The sequence below is a fragment of the Lampetra planeri genome, chromosome 12 (genome assembly GCF_965212315.1).
Source record: "Lampetra planeri chromosome 12, kcLamPlan1.2.h2, whole genome shotgun sequence".
NCBI lineage: Eukaryota > Metazoa > Chordata > Hyperoartia > Petromyzontiformes > Petromyzontidae > Lampetra > Lampetra planeri.
The window spans coordinates 11,782,916-11,798,938 of NC_136118.1; the positions used below are offsets into that span (position 1 = coordinate 11,782,916).

General features: G+C 42.4%; 1 protein-coding gene across 3 annotated transcripts in view; it reads left to right on the top strand.

The window, feature by feature from the left end:
- The first annotated feature begins 6,573 nt into the window (after positions 1 to 6,573).
- The window catches only part of ATRN (attractin), a 298,845-nt gene continuing 289,395 nt past the window's right edge, over positions 6,574 to 16,023 (top strand). For 2 of the 3 annotated variants that reach the window (XM_078599563.1, XM_078599565.1), the window contains exon 1: positions 6,574 to 7,812. In XM_078599563.1, coding sequence (XP_078455689.1) covers positions 7,202 to 7,812 — 611 coding nt within the window. In that variant the 5' untranslated portion in view covers positions 6,574 to 7,201. The remainder of the gene's footprint in view (positions 7,813 to 16,023) is intronic. The other variant, XM_078599564.1, reaches the window with a different exon arrangement.

Consider the following 16,023-nt stretch of genomic DNA (forward strand, 5'->3'; position numbering starts at 1 on the left):
ACCTCTTACAAAGTAGATATGTAAACACGTGTCACACTCGCTCACGTACACTGAACCCACAAAAAGGAGTCTTAACGACATTATATTTTAATCTAGATTTAAAAATGGATAGCTGGCAGTGGCTTCCTAATGTCTACATACATTTACAGTACAGTACTGTGTGTAATTTATATTTTAGATGTAGTTATTGATTTGTCGCGTTAAATCGATCGAGTATATTGTCACGCTACAACACTGCCACCATGTGGTTGGGGAATTCTATCACGTCTGGAAAACGATTTTATTCAGAGGGTACTATACAAGAACACGTATTGAACACACACTGCAAAACTGTCCCGTATAAACATTGTACCTGTAGATCATTCGAATAAGAACTCTTTAAAGACAAAAAACATGTTATTCTCAATTGTATAGTGTACATTTGCATCAATCCAGTACATGCCTTCGCGCAGTAGAATTACAAACACAGCAACCCTGACTTTGCCATTCCTCCAACACTGTTGGTGCCACTACCACCACCACCAATCGCATCAGAACATCGACAGGCAGATGCGTGCACATCTCCGTAAATAGGAAATGAAAAACCAAAATTATGGGCGACATCGTAAACCCACTGTAGTCTGCGCTCTTTAAACGGAGGAATAGCAAAACGACACGAAACGCTCTCCTGAAGGCCTCTCGTGGCTAGTAGACCTCACAACATTGGCATTTACCTTCTGAACATATTGCCGTACGCAAGAATTGAATTCGAATTGGACAGCAGCGTGATATTTAATGAGTAAATGCATTGCCTACAGTGCTGAATTGCATTTATAAATATTTTTTTTTATTCCAAAGCCAAGTGTATTAATTAAGCAACGCATTTGGTGATGCTATTTCATTGCCACTAGTGCAGAAGCACAATTTACAAAAAAAACACGCAGCACGTTAATAACGATGAATTATTCTTGCAGTCACGAAAGCTTTTAGTCAACATTTAACCGCCTCTACGGGGATGGTTTCCACACAACTGTTAGTTTAATTTAAACATTTTCTATCTACGTGACTTTACCGAAAGACCCAAAGAACAATTCCTGCAGTCACGAAAGCTTTAAGGCAAGGTATGTTGTGTGTTGATTTTCTTGTCATATCGTAAAACACAATTATAGCACACAAAACACCAGCATTCAAAAGTGTGAAAACACCTCCTAAAACACACGTGAACTTCATCATCATTGAGAAATTTGTGGGAATATTTGGTGGTTAAAACTTCTATTTTACGCACAATGGCTTCAAAATTCTGTTATAACAAAAACAGCTAAACCCAGATGAATGGAGTGTGAACAGTAATGCTATAATGAAACCTAAAGGTGGCAAACCTGCTGTTAAATTGGTATGAAATAAGGATTAATTGGGCTTGGATACCTAATTTCGGTTGATCGTAAAATGTGAAATCACATGACGTGACGCTTTATATTTAAAAATGCTCCACTGTAGCAATTAGGCATGTTAATAGCAAAATAAATAACGCCTCCGTCCTATACAGTATTTGTATTTCCACATAAGTATTAATTACAAAACCCATTGGCCGAATATGGCTTTCTGAATTGAATATCGCAGCAAATGTTGGATAATAGCGAATAAACGTAAGAAAATGACCATTGATATGTTTGTTTTAATGAACCCAATGGTGCAACGCAGTGATGGCCAATATACCAACCATTGTGATAAATTTTGATGGATATCAACAGGCTCCGAGATCCACCAGAAAGCCACGACCAACAATTACCGCCCTCGAGTTACAGGATTGATATAGACTACTAGCGCCATCTATTGGTAGAAGTACATTTAAAATATATATATTCTTAGTCGATTTTCATTTGCCATCAGCCATAACCAAAATTCGTGAATGCTTATTTTAGTGTTTATGATGAGTTGTCCTGAGACCCACAAAAAAAACTTTGCGATTCACTCATAGATCACGATCAATGTATTGACCACCACTGGTGTAATGGATAGGAGTTCTTTCTCCTATACTGTCGTGAAGATTTATTTGAACATGTGAAACTACACTGCATTGCTTTTACAGCATATCACAAAGAGTATTTGGTGATTACAGGCCAACTCATTTTATCTGTGTCAATGTGGGGAGCCTATTTAATGGATCCTATTATCTGCAAGGTGGTCTGCAAATTTACTCAATTTATCTGCAAGAAAATGTTGTGGATAATAGCAAGTAATTGGAAACATGTGTCGCTTCTTTTATCCGCGATTTTATTTCATAGATAATTGGAGCTATGCCATATTTTCCCACAGTGGATGTCAGAATAGGGGCTGCTTAATACCCAGAGGTACATATAATTGGATGAATTTGGGTCTTGGAAACACAGCGTCTCTGTGGGTGTCTCTGTATGCCTCGAAATGGCTGTCTCTTTGCATGTCTGTCCTTGTGTCTCTATCAGAGAGAAAGAAAGAGACAAGTCTTAAGAATGTATCTATACATGAGCATAGAATAGTCTCAATGTTAAAAACTAGCATGCAAAAATTCACACGAGTAATTAGTATCGGTTTATTATTTAATTATACAATAATTAAATCCAAAAAATTTTGCAAAGCACCAGTGTTTTTTTACAATGCATTACAAAAACTGCTTAATATTTCGAAAGGACATTTCAATTCTACTTTGCACATTTTACCAGTATGTATACAGTGCCAGGCACAAAATATAATACACTATATTTAAGGTGTGTGAATTAGCACCCAATTAAGTACAATAATATTTATTTCGCAGAATATATTTTCAACCTACACAAACCACAACAAATTTCCGCAAGGCTCATGTTGTGGTGGCGATCGTGAGATAAACACAATTTACTTGCACCTTTGAAATGTTTGTGTTGACTCCTAACATGAGCTTGCAGCTGAAGTCAGTTTGTATGCGGTCGTGACATTGTCAAGTCAGCAACTTGAATATCTTCATCTCCAGAGATGTCCAACCTTGTACAGTGGGAGTGCCAATTGAAGCGTTTGTTATACATGCTTCTAAGCTTAGCATTTCTGTGGGCTTAGCAAAACTGTAGAATTTAAATCAGTAATGCTACGAAATTATGTACGTGTGTTTAGTGGGCATAAGCGAATCTCAAGATGTAAGAAGAAAGACGTACATTCGTTAATAAATAACAGTAGATGAAATAAAGAAGAAAACGATTGAAAGAACGGAAAATAAATCATGGGTTGTGTGTTGTTAGCAAAAACCAAGTCATGGTTGTTCGAAGCTACCTTGCGGGCTATATCAGCTATTCAATATCAATTGTGAAGCATAGATGAGTTTTTTGTTATTGTTTGTGAACACTTTGTGCAGAGTTAGACTGATAACTTTAATCTAAATTGTCTTATGGTTGTTATTGTTTGACTTGCATCCCACTGGGATTTTTGCACACAGCATTGATATACGGTGCTTTTTCTGGAAGACTTTGCTGTTTTTTTCTGGATTTTTCTGTTGTGTGTAGTCACTTTTAGATGTTTATTCTTCATATTTTTGTTTGTTGCGGTTGCGGTTGCACCCGATTCAAGAGCCGAATGGCTCACAGGGCTATGCATAATAAATTAACTAAACTGAACATCTCTAAATGTGGGCAAAACAGCAATTACGTAGATTCAAAAGGCACCATCTTAAGCTTATGTGTTCTGCCAACTCCTGAACCAAATGCTTTCTCAGGCACAGTACGTTATGTACAATATGCTTTGGACAAATAGGTCACAAATCCCATGGGGCTTAATGTTTCCATTCATACACCCATGGTGAAATATATAGTATTGTATGTTGGAATTCTTTTGCACCGTACGTAGCCAGCCGTGTTAATCGGAAGTGAGTCACAAATTATGAGCACTCAACGTTAGTGAGCGCCATACAACAAATACCTCGCAACAATGCATGAGCAAATGGGACATCGAAATCGACATCGTGGAAATTAAAATGTATATGGTGAATCGTAAAATGGTACTATAATTAAACAAAAGGGCATTAACAGTAGCATACAATCACATACTTAGGTTTTTTCGGTAAAGTCACGTAGGTAAAAATAAAAAATAAATAAAAAATAATCGAAATAAAATAATAAATCACGACGTTTCGGAGGCAACACAAGTCTCCGTGATGACGGAGACTTATTATTTATTTTTACCTACGTGACTTTACCGAAAAAACCTAAGAGTATGAATCCTTGCAGTCACGAAAGCTTCAAATCTAGAATACAATCACATGTTAAATACACTATCTTAGAAAACTAATGTACACTACTATATAAATTTGGTAATATAGAGTAGCATGTAGATTTTGGGGCAAGGCCCTTATTTACTAGTAGAAACGGCTATTGGCCAAAAATGTATTATATATTTTTCTGAGTGTTCATAAGAAAGTTGCTGAGGTTGTTTTGTGTCTTTATTATGTTGAGCTGTGTACCGGTAAGCTTTGCATGAGCACTCATGCAATACAATACAGCACATCCATGCATGCCGCTCTTTAGTTGTGATATAGCAAGATGGTGAAGAAATCCGTTCATCAAGCTGGCTCCGTGCCCCCATCACTGTTGTTAAAGCTTTCACTGGTTGCCAATGTATAGTTTAAGTGACACGTGCTATATATATACACACACATGACTAAAAATAGGAGTATTATTCGAATATATTTAAGTGTAGTGGTGCAGTAGTTACCGCACTGGTCAGGGGATAGATCATGGCTAATGATGATGATCCTTTTCAGAATATGATTGATAGTCGTATGCAATCGATGATACAAAACCTCTTCATAAACCCGGCTTGCTTACGTAGTTCGTTGGCCCTTACATTTTCCGTTGTTATTTTCCCAAGGGTGGTGGACCACATGGTATAGTTGGACATCATCAGAGACACAACGCCAGTGGACCTATTTAGTATTTTTCTACTCAGCAATGAAATATCTCAATTATAGAATGATGCCTCATTCTTCAATTAAAGAAACAATGAAGCATATAATGTGCACAATATTTCACTGACATAAATGCCCGCGACAGAGGCGTGGCGCCAAGGCCTGCGTCACATGAAAGCCAGGCGAGAGAGTCCTTTAATGTGTCTCTTAAAAGTCTGTGCAGATTGAATGCTGCTGTGAATGTGCAGCGGGATGTTGGCGTTATCAGACGGTGGCGGGGTTTGGCAAAAATAAACGGCGCCCGCCTGCGAGTGGTGCTGCGGATAATTCTTCCATGAGCTATTAGGCATGAATTTTGACTTAAAGCTTTCGTGACTGCAGGAATTAATATTCTCGAGTCTTTCGGCATGGTTAGCCGATTTTACTTTACTGGACCATCTGTGAAAAAGAGCTTTACAGCTCATCGGATTCATCCAGTCTAAATACACATTCTAATTCCGATCTCCAGAACCGTCAGATCGAATGGGTCGGAGTACACCCCCAATAATCATGATCTACAGCAACATACAGGCTGTTTATCATTTATACACACACACCACTGATTTCGAATGGCGACCCTCTCAACGGCTGATTGATTATTGTGAAGGCAATGGCGCCACATCTTACAGAGGACAACATTGTTAAAGATTTAATACGTGCACTATACAACAGGGTGCTTCAAAATAGTTTTAACACTCAGATGGGACTATCGTTTTTAATGGACCATGATAACAAAATGTATGTTAATAGCTTCGCCATCATTGTCAACACGTGCCTGGAATCTTCTCCAGGTGGTCTCCAGAGCTCGGAGGCACATTTATTGTGGTATTGTTGCAAATTCTCAAGACGTGTCAACATTTTGTTGAAGCACCCTGTACTGGCACTGAGATTGGTGGGAGCCATTCAAAAGCCTTTGAAGTAAAATATTGTATTAGAAATAATTCCTCCATATTATTTTATGTTGTTGTTGCACTTCTTTCGCACCGTACCTAGCCGACCGTGCTAATCGGATGTGCGGGGGGGGGGGGGGCAGCAAACTAAACACAACAAAAGTTATTACAAAAATTTGTTTTAATTTTAGTGGGGTATCTGGGGTATTCACGGAGTAAATCGACCACTGAGATCAGTGTGCAGGCACTTGGTAGATTGTTGTTGTTGTGAAAGTAGGCGGTGGCATGATCGTGGCTGATGACAACCTCTCAATGGGAACGCGCTGAATTCTCACGGATTGTTAACAATTAGAGTCAACGAGAAGGGCGCCCTCTAGTCGGATGACGAACGCTTGTGTTGTGCCCGAAAAGTCGTGATTTTTAATTTTATTTCTATTATTATTTCAGTTATTTTTAATATGTATTTTAAATATTTATTATTTATTTTTATTTTTACCTACGTGACTTTACCGAAAAAAACCTAAGAGTATGCGCCCTCTGGTGTTGCCGAAGGTACCCCAGATGACTTGGCAACGACAATAATTTTCACCACCACGTGTGTGCATCATCAGCATCAGCAACAACATCAGTGACCAATGTCTGTGTCAGGGGGCGCTATGGGGCTGGTAGACGAACCCCGTTTCACTTGAGCCGTGGGGGAGAGGAGGAGGTTGATACGGGGAGGAAGAGGAAAAGGGGGAGCGGCATGTTGAACGTGTCCCCAACCCCCCACATCTCTCACACCACCCGCCCCACGAAGCCCTCTCACGGTGGTTCCCCTCCCTCTCTGAAGTCCCCTCTCAGCATCTCCCTCCTCCTCCTGCTCCTGCCTCCCTCCCTGCCCCCCAAGGCACCACCACCACCATCGGCAGCGGCAGAAGCGGAATCACTAAAGCGAGTCCGGCAGACGGAAAGGACCCATCGACGTATTGGCCAAAATTACAACAACGAGAGCGGCGTTAGCGGCAGATAAAGCACCGAAGGTTGGTGGTGGTGGTTGTTGTTGGTAACTACTGGGGCAGGGGATGAAGACGGTGGAAGGAGGCTCAATGCAAAGCGGAGCACGACGACGATGATGCTTGTCGCTGCCGAATCTTCGAACATCCACGGACAACCACGCGGCCAGCACCAATCTTCGCTCCCCGCGCACCGCAGCGGCAGCAGCAGCAGCGGGCGACAGGCGAGAGGCGAATAAAAACACTCCAAGCGACGTCTCGCGTTGGATAGGAGAAGGAGGTGGGGGTAGGAGAATACAACTACGAGGAGGAGGAAGGAGTCGGAAAGCCCGCCGAGGGAACACGAAGAAGGTGGTGGTGGTAGTGGTGGTGGTAGAGAGACGCCGCTGAATATGGCGGCTCGGGCTGCGGCTCCTCTCGTGACACCGCGGGCCGCGTCGTCGTCCCCCCGCGCCTCGGCAGGCGAAGGTCGTGACGCCGGGCCTCTCCGTAGCCCACCGGGAGATGGAGGAGGAGGTGGAGGTGGTTGTGTTGGTGATGGACGTGGCCCCCAAAGTGCAGCCCGCCCGGGAGAAGCCTCAGCGATGGTTGGAGGTGGACGCGTTCGCTGTGCGCGTCGAGCAGCAGCAGCTCCTCTCGTCGTGGTCCTGGGAGGAGGAGGAGAAGGAGGTCGACCGCTACTCGATGGTGGACGAGGCCGAGGAGGCGGTGTCGGTGTCAGGAGAATCCCGGCGGGTTGCGGCCACGTCCTGTGCCGCTACGCCGCCGCCTACGCCGCCCTCTGCGCCCTCCTCTGCTGCTGGGCGGGAGCAGAGGCCGGCCCGGCTGAGTGCGATCGCTGGACGTGTGTCAATGGGAGATGTGCCGACTCGTCGTCATCCTCTTCGTCGTCGTCGTCCTCGACGTCTTCATCGCCCACGGGAGAGCAGCAGCAGCAGCCCCAGTGCGTCTGCGACCAGGGCTGGATGGGTGAGCTGTGCCAACACTGCGGAGGACGCTTCAAGTGAGTGTCCACCACCACCGGAGGAGCAGGAGGAGGAGGAATTGGATGAGTTCGTGAAGCTCTTTTTAGTTTTACTCTTAGGTTTTTTTCGGTAAAGTCACGTAGGTAAAAAAAATAATAAAAAGATAAAGTAAAATAATAAATGCAAATAACTGAATTAAATCGTAGGTAGAAATAATAAAATAATATTAAATGAAAATAACTGCATTAAATCGTAGGTAATACTAATTAAATAATAATAATAAATGAAAATAACTAAAATCGTAGGTTTACATAATAATAAAACCAAATAATAAATGTTAATAAATACATTAAATCGTAGGTAAATAATAATAAATGAAAATAACTAAATTAAATCGTAGGTAGAAATAATAATACAATTAATAAAATAATAAATGCAAATAACTAAATTAAATCGCTCTTTTTAGTTTTCTTTCACGGGTGCGTTGTGAGTGGGTTCACTCCGGGCTGGCACCCCTCAACGTGGATGTATTTGTTTTATAGGAATTATAAAGAGTGTTGTTACTTGGGGTTGGTCTAAGTGCATTCACGTCTGTGTGTGTACGGTGTTGTTGTGCTTTGTCTGCATTGTGTTGTGCAGAAGATAACTCTACATTGTTGTATTTACCAATATATACATGATTCGCATCTCTGCTGACTTAGCACGTACGGTGCTAAAGAAGTTCAACATACGCGTGCGTTGCATGTTCACGTGTATATTTGTGCGAGGGTTGATGGAGGGAGACGTCGGACAATTACAGCACAATGATACATCATTTTGACATGGACACAGACAAGTGGAGGGGGAGTGAATAGGAAGGGAACGAGACGAGAATGGGGGCGGAATGCATTGGGAAGACATTGATTGGGGTGGGGGAAATGATGGCAAGACATCGATAAACAGAGGGACTGGTAAGGGAGCATTGGCACAGTGGTAGAAATAGATGGTTGATGGCAAGAGACGAACAAGGGGGGGACAGGCAAGGAGACCGAGATAAATGAGAGGTGATGATGATGATGAAAGTGCCAACATTGGAGACTGGAGGGTGACAACTTCGCGATATTTGCAATGACAGTATCTATCGCCTTGTGGCTCCAAGTTTGTTTTTAATCTTCTGTACTGGGGGCGTCTTTAGTTCTCACACTTTGGGCAATGTGTGCTAGAGAGAGAGATGGAGACTCAAATACTGGGGGCTAGAGGACACATGTCCACCTTTATCGCCTCCACCAGCTGCATGAAATAATACGGCTGTAAGTGCTTAAAATATATTTCTGCCAGCCTTGTTATGTACGAATTGTCCACGGGAATACAAAATGCGTTGTTGCTCTGCATCTTGGTGGGAATTGCATCTCACCACGATAAAAAGTGGATTTTGATGGGGCATAACACTCCACTTACTTGCACCATAATAACAACAACAACAACCATATTAATTATCCAGAGAATAGAGTTGTTGAAACAGAGGAACATTCCAAACAGAGGTCATTATACGCAGCAATTACCTGTACTTTAATGCCTCATTTGCTCGCCGTTTAATGTATTTACACAAAGCGACCTGACCCCTAACACTGTAACACACCACCGGGTACCCCAGTCAGACCCCTCCACCATTCCCTCCTCCTCCACATCATCACAACAACAACAACAAGTCACGAGATTACCGGCTTAAGCGTGCTCGTAGCAGATTGATACGACAAATATGTCGACGCCAGAGTTATGTCTGTGCGTTTAGACTACAATACGTGTCTTTATCAACAACAACTGTGTTGTTGCATTATCTCCGTGAGCTGACAGACGCAACACAATAGACAACATCGCTCCCCCCCCCCATGCCTTCCCTATCTTCCCATCAATCGCGTTATCCATCACTCCTCGGCGCACTGTTCCTCTCGGCAGCTCCACCACACACGACACCGTCTGATAGTTCAGAGATCGTGTAGAGACGATTGCGCAACAGCAATAACTTCGACGGAGGTAAAACAACGACAAAAAATGACACGAAGGGGGCCTCGGAGTGCACCGCTTCGTGACGGCGGCTCCTGCCGACCCGGCGACGCGGTTACCCCGCGGTGGAACTAGGCGAGGCCGTGGTCTCGACAGTGGATATAGGCCTCACGTGGACAGGGGGAGCGGTGGTGCAGCGATTAGCGCGCTGCGCTACGAACCCAGCTCTCGCTCACGGTCAACACCACTGACGATTATCTGAACCGGTCCTGAGCCTCCCCTAGGTCTACTCGGCCACAAATGAGTACCTGGTGCGTCGTGTAAAAGCATCGCCACTGGGGAGACAAAGGCGGCCGGGCGTGGTGCTGGCCACTTACCGCCACGTGTACCGTGCCGGCCTTCATAGGTGCTGCTACTCGCTAACAGCACTTGCTACAACAGTCTGTTGTTTAAGGCTACACGGGGGTAATCTTTCTCTTTGTTGTGTACAGGGGATAGGAATGGTTCTTGGTGAGCTTGCTTTCTCCGCTCGTCCTAATTGTATTTATTTGGGAACTACATTGTGCACCTTTATCGTACGAGTGAAACTCGCACGGCAGTGAAATACTGTTGGAGTGGTATACATTGAAAATAGTCAGGTCTGCGCATTGTTTTACGAGTACATTACATTCTGTGCAGTACTATAATTTGTACTCTTTATAAATACTTTACAGTACTGTAGAAGCACACATTACGCAAGCTGCATATTACATTGTTACGTATACGGCAATCGCTACCATCATACGGTATCCAGTATTACAGGACATGTAAACGGTTACAGTACCTACTGTACACAATATACAACAAATCAAATAGATCATCACCCAATTTAACATGTCGGCCTATTGGACAGAATGTTAACACGCAACAACTCTGGACCGGTTTTGCACGTCAGGGGCTCATCAGCAGACAGATGTGCTCAAGAAATGCCAGAGGTTATTGGTACGTGTGCCCCCTCTACAATACAGTACTCTTCTCCACTGCGGTGTCATCTACTCTTTTGCTTAGCACAATCTAGTGATGCATATTATACAGAATGCATGTGATTTGAGCTTTTATAGAAGGCAAATTATACTAGGGTATCCAGGCATTATAGAGTGTTACATACGCGAGGTTGTTTGTCAGGAAGCAGTAGGTACAATGTAAGGGGACTGGAATGGCTGATGGCCGATGTTTGACACTGACAACTTCTCAGGACGGTGACACGTGGCTGGGAGGCCTTCATCCAGCAGTGGATTGGACACGGCTGCGGATGAGAAGGGAATTGGCATCGGCAGTCCGCAAATATACTCAACGCTGTGTCATCACGCTCACAAATTAAGCATCTGCTTATATTGTTCACGTGGATACACAACGTATTGTGGCATTTCCTTAGCTTTCAAGTTATTGTCCACATTGTAGGCATTAATAATTTGTGGGGTTTATAATAGCATACCTACCCATAAAGGTGGTTACCAGGTAAGGGACCACTGAGCTGTATGGCTGTTTTTCAGAAGCGACCTGGCTTTCATAAATGATAGCTCAACGAAGTGGCTTATCACGTGGAAATTTAGAGCAGCTGAATACTCTAAACGCACGCCGATTCTAAATGTGGAGGCAATAAAATTAACCCGTAAAAACAAAGTTTTTTACTATAAATCCTTTATATGCGTGGCGGCTAGAGTCCTCTCGTCCTCTGGCTTGAGATGGCTGCCACCTATGGGTCAGATGATTGCCTGCCACCATTAAGCAATTGGTAATTAAATATATATTTTTTTTCCTAAAAGTGTAAAGTTATGGAAATTTTTTTTCACGAAAACAAATTGTCACGCACAACGAGTCTGTGTGCAAAATGTCAGCTCGATTGGATCACGGGAAGTGGGTTAAAAAACGACCGAAAGATTTGCACGGTCGTAAGCAAGCGAACTTAATATAAAGGATTTAAAAACAGGAGGATCCGGAGACAAATCCACGCGACCACGGGGAGAGTGACACACAAATTCCAGATATACAGCAGGCGACGGGGTCGGAATCGAACCCACAACACCAAGGTAGTTGACATCTCGCCACCGCGGCACCCCGGCAACCCCTTAAATACCAGCAACATCATTAAAGAAAGAACACGGTATTTTCCCAGGTGACCTCCCACTGTCAGTCTCTCTGCCTCGAGCCTGTTAGCATGGAATTAAGGGGCAACGTTGAACTGTGCTGGGTTTGTTAAAATAAACGCGTTCTCAACGCGCTGCCTTTACCTTCCAACAGACACTGCTGAGCTGGTTTGTTTTGCCTTCATTAGGCTGTTAAGTATTGTTGGAGGTGTGAGTCCCATACGGGAAGGACATTGCCGTTGCGATGTTTTTTTTTGTTGTCAAACCATGTCGGCTGTGGTCAATCGTGTTCAGGATATAAATTGCACATTGTTTGTGTTGCCTCAATTGGGGCACACGTCGTGTGTGGATAATATATCAGCGATGGTGTGTGGGAACACGTCACAGGCACTGCAGAATGGCACTTGAATCTAACCTTGCTTCAGGATTTGTGTCCCTGAGCCGTATGTGTGTTAGCTGGTATGGATCAGATGGATGATCGGTTCTGATCCCTGATGCTGGATCACAAGCCTCTCCTTGCACCCAGGTGCTGGAACATCATGTGTGTTACTGTACTCTACCTAATTGTCATCTTAAGTAATTATCACAAATATTTTCATTTCAGTTCTCTGGCAAATGCCCTCTCCCTGTCCGATGCCGGCTTTTGAGTCCTGCGCAGTACTCGTCCTTTATATTCTTTAATCTGCCCACATTGTCTTGCTCTGCATCTCCCTTTGTATAGCGCACATGCGCTGTGCCATTTTTTTTCATGCTCGCACGGTATATAATTGAGCGTGTGGTCATGCAGAGCATAGAAGGTAACAGTCGAAACATAACACATGGCCTCTGTTAAATACTTAGGAAATGTCAAAGTTTCGCGTCACGAGTCGCCAAAATGTAAAACCAGTTGGGCCTGTTCATGTCTTCTGCTTTAGCTGGGTGCTGAGAGATTGTCTGGACTTGATGTCACCTTATAACAGGGGACAAAAAAAACCCATAACAGTCTTTTCCAGGCATGATGCCAGCAATTTGAACACGATGCACAACCGTAACTCCGCAAGTTCTATAAGGGTTGCAATATGCAGCAAGGTAAAGGCCCGTGTTCATATTTTGCAGCACCATATGAACCTTATGGCGGTACCCCGGCTCTCGCATAATGTCCGTGATGCAGTCATTTTTCGTCTGTTGATGGTCGGCGATGGGTCAGTCGACTCATCTCGACGAGTTGTACTCACGATGCCCACTTCAAAGTTGAATCTTTCGATAACTGATTTTTTATGCGAATGTTTGGCGTTTCGACATCGCGGAGTGGCACTGATTTCGGATTGATTGGTACCCCAGTCGCAGAGTTGAGTAATACCCCTGGATAAAATAGTGTCCCAGAAATAAAATATTTAATTGCCTCGACCAGTTTGCATTATTTGGTACCCCGGGGTATCGCCATAAGGATCATTGATTTATCTTTGCGATGGACGTGTTTTATATTGTGTGTATATTCTATATACGCACGTTATACTTGGAGCAAATATAGAATGTAATAATAAAAGCTCTATCTTCACCTGGGGACGGCGGCTTGTGTTGTGGGCGAAACGTCGTGAGAATTTTATTTTATAATGTTTTATTTTTGTTATTTTATTATTTCCCTTCTACGTGACTTTACCGAAAGAACCAAGAACACTTATGTTTGTATGATTTCACTCTTTTCTCATTCCTTTCCAAATAGTATTAAAGAGTTGTGCAAATTATTTTCTTTGCTTGTAATTTTTGTCACTTTTTATAGCGTTTTTTCTTTCTCATGCATTTTGTCAGTCTGTGTTTTTACTCCCCCCCCCCGCCCCCCCCACTTTCACTACTCTATAATAGAGTAGTTCTCATTGTAGTGGTGACATTGTAATAATTTCACTTCTACAGTATACAGATTGGAATATGTTAATTGTAATTAAGTCGTTTTCACTTCTATGTTGTCGAATTTGTCTTCTTCGTGTTCATTATGCCTAAGTCATTCTTGCAGTGAGAAAGGTTGGGAAAAAAATGTTTTAAAAATTATAGACCCATTAGCGTCCGATCACACGTATATAAAATGTTTGTAAAGATGGAATAATGGACAATTTATATGACCAGCCAACCCCATGGATCACACATATGCTGTCAGTTATATTCCAGAGAAACTAAACAAGTGAATATCAAATACCATCCCCTATCTTTGGTAGGCTTTAAAAAGGCATTTTCTTAAATGGAAATTGAAGTTGGCCATTTAAGCTCTCACAAATCAAGGCCTGAATAGAAAGTACAGAATATAGAAATTACTCAAAAACATTTCACCAACAGCTACACTGAAATGAGATACTGCTTCAACAAGGCGATTGACATTGTAGGATGTCCTCCTGAAAATCGGATGGAAATAAAGGCATAAACATGAATATATAAAGTATTAGCAGCCTCAGATAGTCTGACAACGTAGTCTTTATAACAACCAATGGCAAACCACTACAGGAGAGGAATGAAGAAAGCTGCAAAGTTGGGTTGAAGATTAATGCGAGCAAAACACAATTTCACGTGCAATAAGTTTACTTCGGCAAAGAAAAGTACACTTCCGGCATTCACATGGAAGATATATTCAGCTTATGTGCAGGAGTTTGATGGATTGTGCCGTCGTAAGGCTGTGTGTGACCAATGGTGTTGGCATGGGAGGCCTTCATCCAGCAGTGGATTGGATCAGGGCTGATGATATTCACTTGAATATATATTTTTCAACCGGATGTTTTTTTTGCCAGTTGTGTTTCATGAGTGTTTAATATTGGTAAATTATTTATGTCGCGTGACATACCTTAGTGCTGCGTAGGGCATGTCACTTATTCCTTGACACACCCTGTGTAGGTGTACAGTCCTTGCATAATAGATAATATTTTGAATTCTATTAATGCGTAATGGCTGTATATATATTCAGGAGCTCATTTCCAATGTCGGTCTACTAGCTACGAGAGGGCTTCAGGAGAGAGTTTGTGTAGTTTTGCTTTTCCTCCACCTGCCGAAAGTGGTTTACTGTGGACCATATAGCAGACTACAGCGGTCTATAGCCTTTGCCTGATGATAAATTAAATAGATGCTGGTCATTCTCTATAGTACGGTGATGCTGTATCTAGTAGGGCAGTGTCAGTGTAATGGCTTATAGTTTGTTCTGTGAACTACGCCGTGAATATGTAAATAACAGTCATATTGTGTTGTGCATTGAAAAAGAACATGCTCAACGTTCTAAGTGTCAATGCAAACATTGACTCATTGGTCTCAGAAGAGGCAGAATATATATCGTTTTCCGTAGTGCGATTGTGTGTATTTCCGTGTTTACTTTTGAGCAAATATGCCATTCGCAGATGTGCGTGTTGAATGGTCTTTGTTTCGGTCATCTTTGGCAGCAACATTGGGTGAGTGTGCTCGTCACCATTGCTGGCACTATACCCCATCACATACTTGGCTGCCACAGAATGAACGAGCAAAGGGCCGAGGGAATTTCATCACCGAGTTTATTTTACTGTGTTTATCACGGTGCTGGGTGCGCAAAGTGATGGGCAAAAATGGCCTCCTGCATCACCAGTGCACTATTTTTATGGGAGTGATTTTTTTCAATTGTTTGTTTTTAAATAAATATGTACACATGAACAGGAAAAAAAATCCAATGTTTACAGAGTAAATAAGTACGCGACATTACACTACTTAAAAATCAAAAAATTAATTGAACAGTTACGAAAATAAATAACTATTTCAGGTCTATCTGTGGTTCCTGATGTCAAGAAGCAAAAAAAACTTAAAACAGTAGGCTCTTTTAAGAGCTAAAAGAAGGCACTTCTCATTGTAAAAGGTTTTTAATTAAATAAAAATTTGAAAAAAAAGTCGCATAGGAAAGTCCCCAAGACCACGCATCAACGAAACATTCTCCCAAAAGCTAAATTAATAGTCTAGGTATGTATGTGGTTACATAGTCCTGTGCACATACTATCTATCTACTAAAGTCAAGCTTCATGTGACTTTGGCCGTGCGAAAAAGTGCGTACTGTACGATACATTTTAGCTGGTGAACTTAATCATGATAAATCGTTCCTCCTTAAGCTGGCCAGAGCCAATTAGCTTATATGGATGATAATGACAGCTTTGGTACGAATAAAAA